We start from the raw sequence: 15,044 nt of genomic DNA, 5'->3' as shown, positions 1-15,044 counted from the left end.
CCACTCGACCTCCCAGTAACAGCGACCAGTCAGAACATTTCTACACAGCAGCTGAGGATAGGAGTCAAATCTGTCTGGATGATCAGGATATGACTGAACCTTCTCCACACGTGTCACCTTCCTGTTGTTATCAGACAGTTTGAGGTTTCTGTTCATTGTGTTTGGATCCAGTTCCAGTTCACAGGCATCTGATGGAGAGAACGAGACACAATACAGCTGCAGTTTATCATCTGTTGATTTATGAACTACTTTACTGAAAAACCATTCAAACTTAAAGCGTCTCCATGACGACTGTGTTGGCCTCATACCAGCAGACAGAAGCAGGTGTGCACACAGTCACACAGCCTGATAACAAAGGCTGCATCTCAACTCTCTTATTTCATGTTTCCTCCTCCATCCTGCCTGAACAGGAAGTAGTTCTGGTCCTCCATTTAACGTTGGTCCCAAGTCTTTCTACAGTATTTCTGCTCTGAGGAAACGTGAGAGCAGCCTACACTAAGATTACTGATGTCATGTCTTTGGAAGATTCTGATTCCGGTTTATTGACAACATTTGAGTTAACCTGTTAACACCTGTGGATGTATTTTAAGGCACACCTCAAACACACTGCTTCCTGTGTGTGTGACATCATGGGAAAATCAAAAGAAATCAGCCAAGATATCAGGAAGAGAAATGTGGACTTCCACAAGTCTGGTTCATCCTTGGGTACAATGTCCAGATGCCTGAAGGTGCCTCATTCGTCTGTTCAAACAATTATACACAAGTATAAACACCATGGGAATGTCCAGCCATCATACCGCTCAGGAAGGAGACGTATTCTGTGTCTGAATGGTTAAACCATTGGCGTCTACAACTAAATGTGTCAAAAACCACGAGCATGTATTTTACTAAGAAAGCCAGTAAAACTGTTGAGCCACACATACTTGTACTCGGACAAAGACTAGAAATAGTTAAAAAGGTCAAATACATTGGGATCCTGATAGATTCTTATCTTTCTTTTAAAACTCAGATTAAGAAGGTCTGCAACAGGGTAAAGTACAACCTGTCAACTGATGCAGCTACAGTGTACATGAATGCCATGATCATATCACACCTAACTTACTGTCTAACAAGCTGAGACCACTGGAATCATTATATAACCAAACCATGAAAACACTTGACAAGAAGCCTCATAGCTTTCACCACTGCAACATACTGCAAACATATGCCTCATTTACAAAATAATTCATGGTCTGGTTCCTCCTCCACTCAGTAGCTTTGTTAGGTGACGAGAAAATCCAAATCAGGTCACTAGAGGAGTCACAAGAGGAAACTGCATTATCCTACTGCACCAGTCCACATCAGGGACATTACCACTTACAGGTCTTTCTCTAGACAATTAAGAACATGGCTCATAAGTCTCCAACCCTGTCAGCACTAATCTGATTAAACTCATCACCTTACTAAACTGACCTGTTGCTAAAACTGCTGTTTATTGCTCATGTATGTTTTAGCTGTTTTTACTTGCTCCTGCTCGTCTGTCTTTGTGTTTGCTGTTAAAATGTCTTGTTGCCTGACCCGTTTTATTTTTATCATGTTTCTTGAACTTGTTTTTCTTCTGTCTGTCCCTGTTTATGCAGTTGAATTGTCCTGTTGTGTTACTGCTGTCCTACTTCTGATTTGATTGCTGCTCATATGTGTTTGACCTGCTTATGTCCATTTTAGCTCACCTTAGTTCTTGCTTATGTCTGCTGCTGTCTAACTGCTCTGTGAGTTTGCTTTGTTTTTACTGTCTGCTGCTTATGTCACTGTGTTTTATACTTATTGTAACTAACTTGTCTTGTAATGTTTTAAATCTGTTTCTTGATTTTAGGCTGCCAACTCACAGCTGGCCAGGGCCAGTTCATTAATATGCACTGTCCCTGACAAATAAACTAGTAGAATAAAATAAATCCACAGTGAAACGAGTCCTGTACTGACATGGGCTGAAAGGCCACTCAGCGAGGAAGAAGCCATTACAATGCAAACAAGGACAAATACCTTAATTTTTGGAGACATGTCCTGTGGTCCTGTGGTCTGATGAAACTAAAATTGAACAGTTTGGCCATAATGACCATCGTTACATTTGGAGGTAAAAGGGGGAAGCTTGCAAGCCTGAGAACACCATCCCAACTGTGAAGTACGGGGGTGTTTTGCTGCAGGAGGGACTGGTGCACTTCATAAAATATATGGCATCATGAGGAAAGAACATTATGTAGAAATATTGAAGCAACATCTCAAGAAATCAGCCACGAAGTTAAAGCTTGGACGCAAATGGGTCTTCCAAACAGACAATGACCCTAAGCATACCACCAAATTAGTTACAAAGTGGCTTAAGGACAACAAAGCCAATGTTTTGGAGAGGCCATCACTGATCTCAATCCTATAGAAGATTTGTGGGCAGAGCTGAAAAGGCGTGTGTGAGCAAGGCGGCATACAAACCTGACTCAGTTACACCAGTTCTGTCAGTTTGTGGAAGGATATTCAAAACGTTTGACCCAAGTCAACCAAATACTAATGAAATGTATGTAAACTCCTGACTTTGAAGAAAGTAATAATCTCATTATTCTGGAATCAAGCAAAAATAAATAATTTAGGTAATCCTAAATGACTAAAAACAGGAAAAGTTTCGTCTGATATGTCAGACAGAGACAACTGTAATTATTCATATTCATGTTTTTATTGATTTTTAATGATTATCTTTGATAACTATTACTTATTGCTGATCAAACCTGCTCCTACTGAGTCCCAACAACTGAGACATCACTGAGGAAGACTATGATGACTGAAAGCTTTGGACATACAGAGTAAGTGAACCTTTAACAGTTCAGTTAGAACATGAACAGTCAACATGACAGTGATATTCAGTAATATTCATGTTTGTTCATCAGGTTTGGTGTAAAGTGAAGGTCTTTGCACATCAAGTCTGTTATTTTCATCTCAAACTGTCGTCTGTTACAAACACATTTTAGTCCAAATGCTCCAAACAGCTGAAGTCAGTATGAATGAATGAACTTTATCTGCAGGAGAGACATGAGGGACATTTTGGAGCAGGTAGCGCCACCATGTGGACATTTATAAAACATTTCTCTTTTAACTCCTGAACTGTGACCAACAGAAGGAAATGTATGTTTCATGGATTCATTGGTTCAAGATAAATGTCAGTTTAGGCCACGCCCATTTCTGACTAAACACATTTTCCATCATTTTCAACTTTTTTCACTTCTTTTACACATTTCATCCAGTTTTTCTCAAAGTTCTCATGAATCAAACTGAAAACACACTCACACTTCCTCACACCAGGTTTCAGTCTCTGCGGTCCACCATGGTCCATCCTGGAGGAAGAGACAAAGACACAATCAGCTTCATACACCTTCACTCATATCCACCATTAAACATGAACCACAGTCCCTCAGTTAGTCAGACTGTCTGTCCATCTGTCCATACCTGAGAGTGTCCATCTGTCTGTCCATACCTGAGAGTGTCCATCTATCTGTCCATACCTGAGAGTGTCTGTCCATACCTGAGAGTGTCCACCTGTCTGTCCATACCTGAGAGTGTCCACCTGTCCATACCTGAGAGTGTCCATCTGTCCGTACCTGAGAGTGTCCACCTGTCCATACCTGAGAGTGTCCATCTGTCCATACCTGAGAGTGTCCACCTGTCTGTCCATACCTGAGAGTGTCCATCTGTCCATACCTGAGAGTGTCCATCTGTCTGTCTCTACCTGAGAGTGTCCATCTGTCCATACCTGAGAGTGTCCATCTGTCTGTCCATACCTGAGAGTGTCCATCTGTCCATACCTGAGAGTGTCCACCTGTCTGTCCATACCTGAGAGTGTCCAGTCTCCAGTGTGGATCCTTCAGTCCAGCAGACAGAAGCTTCTCTCCTGAGGCTCCTGGATGATTGTAGCTCAGGTCCAGCTCTCTCAGATGGGAGGGGTTGGCACTCAGAGCTGAGGCCAGAGAAGCACAGCCTTCCTCTGTGATCAGACATGCTGACAGACTGAACACACACACCAGTTCATCTAATGAGCTTAAAAACATTCTCAACTCAGTAAACAGGATTTTGTCCTTCAGGCCTTCATGTTCACACTCAGCGCCCCCTGCTGTATGTTTAGGTTAGTAGGAGAGGGTTAGGATTACCACCTGTTGCTGCTGGAGGCTGAATTACTGAAACTCAGAATTTAATCTGATGCCATTCAGTTTTAACTGAGACAGAAGAAATGTCTTTAAAGTTAAATATTATTTGACAACATTTGTAAAGACAGTGAGAAGATTTAATAGAAATGTAATGATGCTTACAGTATGCACATTGAGTCTTCATTAAAGATTAAATGACAGAAACATATTGACTCACATGTTGGCGTCAAGTATTTGTACTTGGTTATTGTACTTACATTATCAAAACAGGCTCGTTACTTGTTTCAACCTCAGTGACTTTATAAAAAGAAGTCATGATGTGTAAATAAACCCTAACCCTGGTAAAATGCCACCTCCCTCCTCGCCGGGTGACTTAGGGTTAACCCCTGGCAGACAGCAGCAGGAAGACTCTACTATATGAACACATGCTGAGCACTGTTCTCACTTTACACTGCTCCATTACAACACCACCAATAGTAACATTATATATAATATATATTTATATAACACAATCTGTGGCAGTACTTTTTACTTTTGTACTTACATACATTTCAGAGCCCGAACTTTCTGACTTTTACTTGAACAAAGAGTTGAATCAGTACTTCTACTTTAATACAGAATGAGAAGACTTTTGCCACCTCTGATATTACAACACATCGACTCAGAACGTACAGAAAATATATTTAGTATAAGAACTCTTCATGTAAACTAGAAACTGGGGAAAACAAAATATTACTTTATAAACATAATCATAAAAACTGACCTGAGAGTTTCCAGTCCACAGTGTGGACTCTCCAGTCCAGCAGAAAGCTGCTTCAGTCCTGAATCCTGCAGGTCGTTGTGACTCAGGTCCAGATCTCTCAGACTAGAGGACTGGGAGCTGAGAACTGAGGACAGAGCTGCACAGCTTCTCTCTGAGAGGTTACAGTCGGTCAGTCTGGAAATGTAAAGATTAAACAAACAAGAAATAGGTTACCTATTTAATTTATTTTAAAAAGACAGCAGAGTATCTAAATGATAGATAGATAGATAGATAGATAGATAGATAGCTTTATTGTCATTGTACAAAATACAACGAAATTCAAAACCCAAGGTAGAGAACAGAGTGTAATTAAAAAGTAATAAATATTAAAATTTAATTAAATAAAGCCAACTATCTGAGTACCTACAGAGCTTTGTTGGAGGCTTTGACCATTGGCAGCAGCCTCAGAAGAACCGCCTCTGAAGCAGAGTATTTCTTCAGGTCAAACACATCCAGATCTTTTTCTGATGGCAGTAGGAGAGTTTCCAGTGTGCAGTGTGGACTCTCCAGTGCAGCACACAGCTGCTTCACTCCTGAATCCTGCAGGTTGTTCTTCCTCAGGTCCAGATCTCTCAGACTAGAGGACTGGGAGCTGAGAACTGAAGACAGAGCTGCACAACTTCTCTCTGAGAGGTTACAGTCAGTCAATCTGGAGAAGAATTTTAATAAGTTAACTCACAGATCCAATATATGAAGACAATAAACGCTTGGTGGGTAAACACCAAACAGTTGAATCCTGACCTGAGAGTTTCCAGTCCACAGTGTGGACTCTCCAGTCCAGCAGAAAGCTGCTTCACTCCTGAATCCTGCAGGTTGTTGTTACTCAGGTCCAGATCTCTCAGACTAGAGGACTGGGAGCTGAGAACTGAGGACAGAGCTGCACAACTTCTCTCTGAGAGGTTACAGCCACTCAACCTGGAGAAGAATCAGCAGAACAAAAGAAAACTATTGTAAATATGACTTGAGCAAAGATTAATCTGATAGTTCTGTGCGCACCTACAGAGCTTTGTTGGAGGCTTTGACCACTGGCAGCAGCCTCAGAAGAGCCTCCTCTGAAGCAGAGTATTTCTTCAGGTCAAACACGTACAGATCTTTTTCTGATGACAGTAAGATGAAGACCAGAGCTGACCACTGAGCAGGAGACAGTTTATCTGTGAAGAGACTTCCTGATCTCAGGAACTGTTGGATCTCCTCCACTAGAGAACGATCCTTCAGTTCATTCAGACAGTGGAACAGATTGATGTTTCTCTCTGCAGACACATTCTCACTGATCTTCTTCTTGATGTACTTGACTGTTTTCTGATTGGTCTCTGAGCTACTTCCTGTCTGTGTCAGCAGACCTCGTAGGAGAGTCTGATTGGTCTGCAGTGAAAGACCCAGGAGGAAGCGAAGGAACAAGTCCAGGTGTCCATTTGGACTCTTTAATGCCTCGTCCACAGCACTCTGGTAGAAATGTGTTGATTTGTCTTTGAAGACTTTAGACCACCTGGATGTTGTTTGTTGTTCTTCCAGCAAATTGACTCCAGACTTGATGAATGTCAGATGGACATGAAGAGCAGCCAGAAACTCCTGAAGGCTCAGATGGACGAAGCAGAACACCTTGTCCTGGTACAGCCCTCTCTCCTCTTTAAAGACCTGTGTGAACACTCCTGAGTACACTGAGGCTGCTCTGATATCGATGCCACACTCTGTCAGGTCTGATTCATAGAAGATAAGGTTGCCTTTCTGCAGCTGCTCAAAAGCCAGTTTTCCCAGAGACTCAATCATCTTCCTGCTCTCTGGACTCCAGTGTGGATCTGTCTCGGCTCCTCCATCATACTTGATGTTCTTCAGTTTGGACTGAATCACCAGGAAGTGGATGTACATCTCAGTCAGGGTCTTGGGCAGCTCTCCTCCCTCTCTGCTTTTCAACACATCCTCCAGAACTGTAGCAGTGATCCAGCAGAAGACTGGGATGTGGCACATGATGTGGAGGCTTCGTGATGTCTTGATGTGGGAGATGATGGTGCTGGCCTGCTTTTTATCTCTGAATCTCTTCCTGAAGTACTCCTCCTTCTGTGGGTCAGTGAACCCTCTGACCTCTGTCACCATGCCGACACACTCAGGAGGGATCTGATTGGCTGCTGCAGGTCGTGTGGTTATCCAGAGGCGAGCAGAGGGAAGCAGTTTCCCCCTGATGAGGTTTGTCAGCAGCACATCCACTGAGGTGGACTCTGTAACATCAGTCAGGATCTCAGTGTTGTGGAAGTCCAGAGGAAGTCGACACTCATCCAGACCGTCAAAGATGAACACAACCTGGAACTCTTCAAACCTGCAGATTCCTGCTTCTTTGGTTTCAGTAAAGAAGTGATGAACAAGTTCCACCAAGCTGTACTTTTTCTCTTTCACCACATTCAGCTCTCTGAAAGTGAATGGAAATGTGAAGTGTATGTCCTGGTTGGCTTTGTCTTCAGCCCAGTCCAGAGTGAACTTCTGTGTTAAGACTGTTTTCCCAATGCCAGCCACTCCCTTTGTCATCACTGTTCTGATTGGTTCATCTCTTCCAGGTGAGGCTTTAAAGATGTCTTCATGTCTGATTGTTGTTTCTGGTCTGTGTGGTTTCCAGGATGCTGTTTCAATCTGTCTGACCTCATGTTCATCATTGACCTCTGCAGTCCCTCCCTCTGTGATGTAGAGCGGTGTGTAGATCTGATTCAGAAGGGTTGGGTTTCCTGCTTTAGCGATCCCCTCAAACACACACTGGAACTTCTTCTCCAGGTTAGACTTGAGTTTACGTCGACACTCTGGAGCACGAGATCCTGAATGAACAAACAACAAATGAAATCAGTGAGTGGATCCTACAGAAAGTCTAGAAATCTGAACATGTAAGTGTGTCTGTGTAGTTTTTCCTCCTCCATCAGTTTTATTCAGCTCATCAGTGGAGGACAAACAGCCTCTGATCTGATGCAGATGTGTGCAGCATATTTACAGCAGAGATTGAAATATAAACCTCTCCTATGTTGCCTCCATTTCCTCTCCATCATGTTAAATCTGTTCAAATCCTCTTACCACTCTGCAGACACTCAGCCAACTCCTCCTGCTTCATTCTCCTCAGGAAGTGCACTGTGATCTTCAGAAATGCGTCTCTGCTGCTCCTCCTCTGCTCTTCCTCCTCACCGTCCAACACCTCCTCATCCTCACTTTGACTCTCTAAGCATTCTGGGTAATCTGAACTCAGACCTCTCTGGACTCTCTTCAGCTCCTTCTTCACAAAAGTGACGATGTTCTCCTCCAGCAGCTGGAACAGAAAGATAAAGTGAACATTTCATTTAAACTGGTAGAACACAACATGTGATTCATGTGTCAGTCTGAAGGCCTGCTGGTCTAAACAGAGCAGCATGGACACTGTTAGGACCTGAATGCTACTTTACTATTTCATCTGTGGTTGATGGAGTTAATAGTAAAAGGTGTGTTTGTACATGTACACACCATAAATATGGAGTCCAGCTGTGTTTGATGCTGCTGTGCAGACTGATCACTGGGAACCTCTGAGCTCTGCTGCTGAACTCTGTGGAGAAAACATCACGTTTAAGGACATTTAATGACTCAAATCTGCACTCAGCTTATTAAAGATGTTCTGTCATGATGAGAAAATGAACTCCTGTAAATGCTGCTCTGATTACTGGATGTCAAATTCTTACCTTCCATCAGCAGGTTGTCCATCTTTAAACACAACAGGCTCATCCATAGACCGGTCACTCTTCATGGACACACAGCTGAGTTCAGGAGAGTCTGCTCTCTGCTGCTGCATCCTGATACTAATAAAACAGACAAAAGCATGAAGTTATAACCAAAGTTAAAGTTTCAGAACAGAGTGAGTGATGAGTTCATATTGCTGCAGTGATGAAAAGAGGATGGCAGCGACTTGGTCATGAGTCAACAGAAGAAGAAGGAAGTGAGGATGTTCCACAGCAGTTCTATGGCTCAGTAACAATCTGTTTTAACCTCAATAACTAAAGATGGAACTATAAACATCCCAGTTCACCTTCAGATGGATGAACACAGCATCAAGCAACTTTTACTCTGTACAGACTCTGTTAGAGCAGCTACAAGGTGATCCAAACATCTTTTTAAAGACTGGCCCTGGTGCTTTATGTGTTTTCACAGATGTAAATGCTGCTCTGATTACTGGATGTTAAATTCTTACCTTCCATCAGCAGGTTGTCCATCTTTAAACACAACAGGCTCATCCATAGACCGGTCACTCCTCATGGACACACAGCTGGGTTCAGGAGAGTCTGCTCTCTGCTGCTGTATCCTGATATGAATAAAGAAGTGAAAACAGCATGTAGTTAACACCAATCAACTGCTACTAAGTGCTTCAGTGCTTCCACAGACTCAACCAGGCCAGAAGGGATATATAATCCCTCCAGTGTGTTCTGGGTCTCCTCTCAGTTGGATGTGCCTGGAACTCCTCTAAAGGGGGGATTCCAGGAGGTTCCTGACCAGGAGCCCAAACCACCTCAGCTGGCTCCTTTCCATGTGAAGGAGCAGCGGCTCTACTCCTAGCCTCCCTCGGATGTCTGAACTCCTGACCCGATCTCTAAGGCTGAGCCCAGACACTCTCTGCTTGGATCCAGCATCTCATAGCAGAGGTGTTCACAAGTCATTTTTTTCAAGTCCAAGTCAAGTCTCAAGTCTTTGAGTGAGAGTCCGAGTCAAGTCTCAAGTCTTTGAGGGTCAAGTCCAAGTCAAGTCTCAAGTCTCTGGTTAAGAGTCCAAGTCCAAGTTCAAATCTCTGGCAAACACTAAATCAAATTCAAATTCTATAAGCTCTGTAAAATCCTCTATATAAGACAGTATTGATGAATCTACAGCAATGTGATGTGGAAAAAATACAAAGGCTTGTTTCAATTTCATAACTGTATTTTTCTTTAATGAGTTTTTTTTTCACAATGCTGTAAAATACAATAAAAGAAATAACCGTTATGGTTATTACAGTATGACTCCTCTCTCTCTCTCTCTCTCTCTCTCTCTCTCTCTCTCCCTCCCTCCCCCTCTCTCTCTTTCTCTCTCTCTCTCTCTTGATATCTAGAATAGGCTGCTTGGGTATGACTCTTATAAAGCATTAAATGTGTAGGTGCTCCACTAATTATTTACACATAAAACGCCACTGGGTGACTGTACTGTAACTTAATTTAAGACAATGTCACAGAATAATCTTCTGGCACACCGTTATGAAATGTTAACTCAGCCATCATATGGCCAGCAGCAAGAATGTAGCATTAATCGTTTGAGAGCTAATTGCTAATTTTAATGTCTTTCACATTAGCAAGTGACTGACCGGTCTGGGTGCGTTTTCAGATGCCGGATGAAGTTTGAAGTGGTTGAACCAAAATCTTGAATCTTCTTGTTGCACACTTTGCACACTGCTGTCCGTTTGTTGGCTGACTGCGTGAAGGCATTGTAGCCAAATGTAACGATCCAAGGGACTCCTGTTGGGCTTCTTTCACTCGCCATTGTCTTGAAATCAGAGAGTTTCTAATACAGTATACAGTAGTAGACAGGCTCTGCTCGAAATGCGCGCGTACACACGGCGCGTGCGTGATGTTGGTGTTTACTGTCAGCCTCAGTCACAGCCAGAGATCACTTCCCAAATGCAAACAGAGAAGACAAATGACAGATAATAAATAATGAGAATATAAATAACATGAAAATAATGGTCATTTGCGAGTCTCCAGCCTCGAGTCCGAGTCGAGTCTGAAGTCTTTTGAGGTCGAGTACGAGTCGAGTCTGAAGTCAATGTGTAGTGCGACTTAAGTGCGACTCGAGTACGAGTCGCAAGTCCGAGTCACCAGCTCTGTCTCATAGTTTGGGTCACTACCCAAAGCTGGGAGCTGCACCTTCAGGCTCAGCTCTTTCTCCACCGATCCACCTGTCAATCTCACGCTCTTACCCTCACTGTGATGAAGACCCCGACATACTTAAACTCCTCTGCTTGGGTAGTGACCCCCCCTCCCTCCAAGCCCTGAGGGGGCAGTCCACCTTTTTCCAGCAGAGCACCATGGCCTCAGATTTGGAGGTGCTGACTGTCATCCTGACCACTTTACTCGGCTGCAAATCGTCCCAGAGCCTGTTGGAGGTTTTCACATGTAGAGTCCAACAGAACATCATCAACCACAAAAATCAGAGAGGTGATTCTGAGGTCATTAAACTGGACTCTCTCCTCCCCCAGCTGCACCTTGAGACTCTGTCCATGAAGATCACAAATAGGATCAGAGACCAGGGACAGCCCTGATGGAGCCCAACACCCACTGAGACCAGGTCTGACTTACTGCAGAGAATGTGAACACAGCTCTTACAGCGGTTGAAAAGGGACCCAATGGCTTACAGCAGAGACCCTGGTACCCCAAACCCCCACAACACCTCCCACAAGGTCCTCCGAGGGACACGGTCCTAAGCCTTCTCCATGTCCACAAAGCATATGTAGACTGGTCCTGAATCAGAGGTTCGACAATTGGCCAACCATTTTTAAATTCTTACCTTCCATCAGCAGGTTGTCCATCTTTAAAGTCAATAGGACGATCTATAAACCGGTCACTCTTCATGTACACACAGCTGGGTTCAGGAGAGTCTGCTCTCTGCTGCTGCATCCTGATACAAACAAACAACAAATCAAAGAGTTTAAAAAGATTAATTTTGAGCAGACTGTCAGCAGCTGAAGTTTTAGAAGCAGAATGAAAATCATTAAGAAGACAGTGGATGAGAAACGTTCTCCTGTTCATCAAAATGTCATCTGATGAAAGATGCTGTCTCATCTTAGTTGATTAGTTGACTAATCAGTGGTTGAGCTCTTTGTTAAACAAAGTTAGTAGTTCATTCTGAGTTATTGTGACTTATTATTCAGTAGTTGAGTGTCAGATGTGACAGTGAGTGTGAATAATGATGGTGGAGTGATGTGAGTGGAGAACAGTGATGGACAGTTAGAGATCCTCATCTCACCTCTGAGCTTTGGTCTGGCTGTCATGTTCCCCACACAGAGAGCTTTTAGAGGGAGGGACTCCCTCCTCTCTGTCCTCACACTGATCCATAGCAGAGAAACAGCTGCTGGGAGAGCTGCACTCACTCACTACAACATGGAAGATGTTCAGCTGCTCAGTTCACATCCAGTCACAGAGACTTTGGAGCTTCAGCTGTGGAGGAAACACAGAGAGAGAAGATGCTGCTGATTCTCCTTCATCAGTCCATCTGATGTGAGGCTGCTGTCACTTCATCATCACTTCACTGTCAAAGTCTACAAACATCAAATGTGCTTCTACTGACAGCTGGAGGAGGGACCACACCACCATCATCCATTACAAACAGCCAGGAGACAAACATCTGACAGGCTGCTACTCAACATCAGCTAAACCAATCAGCTGATAGATTTTAGGAGACGGGAGGTGAAGACACATGAGTGTGTCTACATGAAAGGAGCTGAGGTGGAACAGGTGAACAGCTTCAGGTTCCTGCATCACTGACTCTCTACTGTTCTCTCTACTGTTCTCTGATGCTTTGAACATCAGCTGTTTCTATTATTTAGTCCACCCTCATTGATAGAAATGGACTAAATATGAGAAACAGCTCTCAGTAGAACAATATCATTCAACAGCAGCACAAAGTGCAGCCTCCAAAATGAGCAAGAAGCTGAATGAACACAAAGTGAACATTAAAGCTTGATGAAGGAGGATTTACTGCAGGACTGTTGGATCACACTGCAGCAGCTGGACCTCACAAACTGACTCTAACTGCTTTATTTCACTTCTCTCATTCTAATGACATGTGTTTGTGTCTCAGCTGCATTTCACTGTACAGTCCTGGATTGTGTGATGACAGTAAAACTGAAGCAGCAGACTGACTTTATTCAGAGTTTCCTCAGAAGTGAAATGAGTCACATGACTCCCTCTCTCCTCCGCCTTGTTACCCTGCTGCTGCTCTCTGACTGTTCATTCTCTACTAATCTAATGACATCAGAGTAATGACATCTGTACCTGTGTAACACCACACTATTTCACTGGACAGGAATCTAATCCAACATCATTTCTCACCTGTCTTTTTCTCTCTGAACAATAAATGAAGTTCAAGCTGTCAGAGGAAAACCTCCATTAACATGATGATACATTTAACATCTGCTCCCTGTATACTCTGTAGTATAGACTACTCCATAGTATACAGTATATAGACTACTATATAGTACACAACTGAGTATTTATAATATTATTATAGAAAGACCAAACTGACAAAATGGCGGACTGAGAGAAAAAGTCTGTCTGAGTCTGTTCTGGATCAAAGTTGATTCCCACTCAGTCCTGGACTAATCAGAGTCAGCTGTTAACTGAGCTGAGCTCCTCTCAACACTAACAGCAGCTTCACTTTCTGCTCTTTACACTTTTTACTGTCAAATAACTGAAAACTGTCACTTACCCGAGCTTCACACGGAGAAAATATCTGAGTCACAGTACAAAGTACAAAAGTGGAAGTTTAAAAGCAGGAAGCCACAAACAGGAAATGAACTGCTGCAGCAGTACTGCAGTATTATAGTGATGTAGTATGCAGTATTACAGTAAAAGTACTGCAGTATTATAGTGATGTAGTATGCAGTATTACAGTAAAAGTACTGCAGTATTATGAGTGATGTAGTATGCAGTATTACAGTAAAAGTACTGCAGTATTATAGTGATGTAGTATGCAGTATTACAGTAAAAGTACTGCAGTATTATAGTGATGTAGTATGCAGTATTACAGTAAAAGTACTGCAGTATTATAGTGATGTAGTATGCAGTATTACAGTAAAAGTACTGCAGTATTATAGTGATGTAGTATGCAGTATTACAGTAAAAGTACTGCAGTATTATAGTGATGTAGTATGCAGTACTACAGTAAAAGTACTGCAGTATTATAGTGATGTAGTATGCAGTATTTCAGTAAAAGTACTGCAGTATTATGAGTGATGTAGTATGCAGTATTACAGTAAAAGTACTGCAGTATTATAGTGATGTAGTATGCAGTATTATAGTGATGTAGTATGCAGTATTACAGTAAAAGTACTGCAGTATTATAGTGATGTAGTATGCAGTATTACAGTAAAAGTACTGCAGTATTATAGTGATGTAGTATGCAGTATTACAGTAAAAGTACTGCAGTATTATAGTGATGTAGTATGCAGTATTACAGTAAAAGTACTGCAGTATTATAGTGATGTAGTATGCAGTATTACAGTAAAAGTACTGCAGTATTATAGTGATGTAGTATGCAGTATTACAGTAAAAGTACTGCAGTATTATAGTGATGTAGTATGCAGTATTACAGTAAAAGTACTGCAGCGTCTTCTATGAGAAAACTTATATTTCTAGTAAAGAGGAAATATAAGTGAAATATAACTTGTGAACAGATTTGAGGCTCATTTTTGGAATTTGTGGAGGAGTAAAATGTGACTGTGTCTTTCTAATCTAGTGCTATTATTATTTTAATGATCATAGTTTGATCAGATTATAGAAGGGGAAATATCCTCATGTGTACGTGTCACAGGTTTCTTAAATCTCGGGCACACAAGCACACAGACAGAGTCAGTCAAAGTTCAATAACACAGGCAGGCTTTGTTAAAACAGTCAAAAATGGGGGAGACAGAGGGGACACAGTCTTTAACGGGGATCCCAAAAAGCTGGCCAGACAGTCGATGGTGCCCCCTTTAACGGTCTGTACTCCACCTTAGTTCCAGGGGTTCTGTCCAAAAAGGAAGGTACAGTAAGGGGGAGTCGAGGGCGTGGCTACGGCCTTAGTGTGCTCTGTATTGTTGCAGCTGTTAGCGGGGCGCTTGATACACTGGCTCTGCTCTGGTGAGCCGGCTCTGGAGGAGCCTCAGGAAAGAGAAAACACAGAGTAAAGGCACCAATTGTACCCACACAGCAGGTCTGAATTGTTTTACTCGCCTCCTTTGCACAGGCGTGGCAATCCACTCAGCCAGCGAGTCTTTGGCCGACCCTTTCCGTCTGGTGTCCTTTTCTCTCTGCTGTCTTTGTTCCCTTCTGCCAGTCCTCCTCAGTCCTGCTCTGAGTCCTCTTCTT

General features: G+C 42.7%; 1 protein-coding gene across 1 annotated transcript in view; it reads right to left on the bottom strand.

Annotated features, from left to right (window-relative positions):
* The window catches only part of LOC128377823 (NACHT, LRR and PYD domains-containing protein 12-like), a 419,396-nt gene that overhangs the window by 86,258 nt on the left and 318,094 nt on the right, over window positions 1-15,044 (bottom strand). The window contains exon 3 of the mRNA XM_053337597.1: window positions 5,704-5,877. Coding sequence (XP_053193572.1) covers window positions 5,704-5,877 — 174 coding nt within the window. The remainder of the gene's footprint in view (window positions 1-5,703; window positions 5,878-15,044) is intronic.

This window comes from Scomber japonicus, chromosome 2 (assembly GCF_027409825.1).
Source record: "Scomber japonicus isolate fScoJap1 chromosome 2, fScoJap1.pri, whole genome shotgun sequence".
In the NCBI taxonomy this organism is placed as follows: Eukaryota; Metazoa; Chordata; class Actinopteri; order Scombriformes; family Scombridae; genus Scomber; species Scomber japonicus.
The sequence above is the reverse complement of the archived record's forward strand: the minus strand, read 5'-3'. Positions and strand labels throughout refer to the sequence as shown.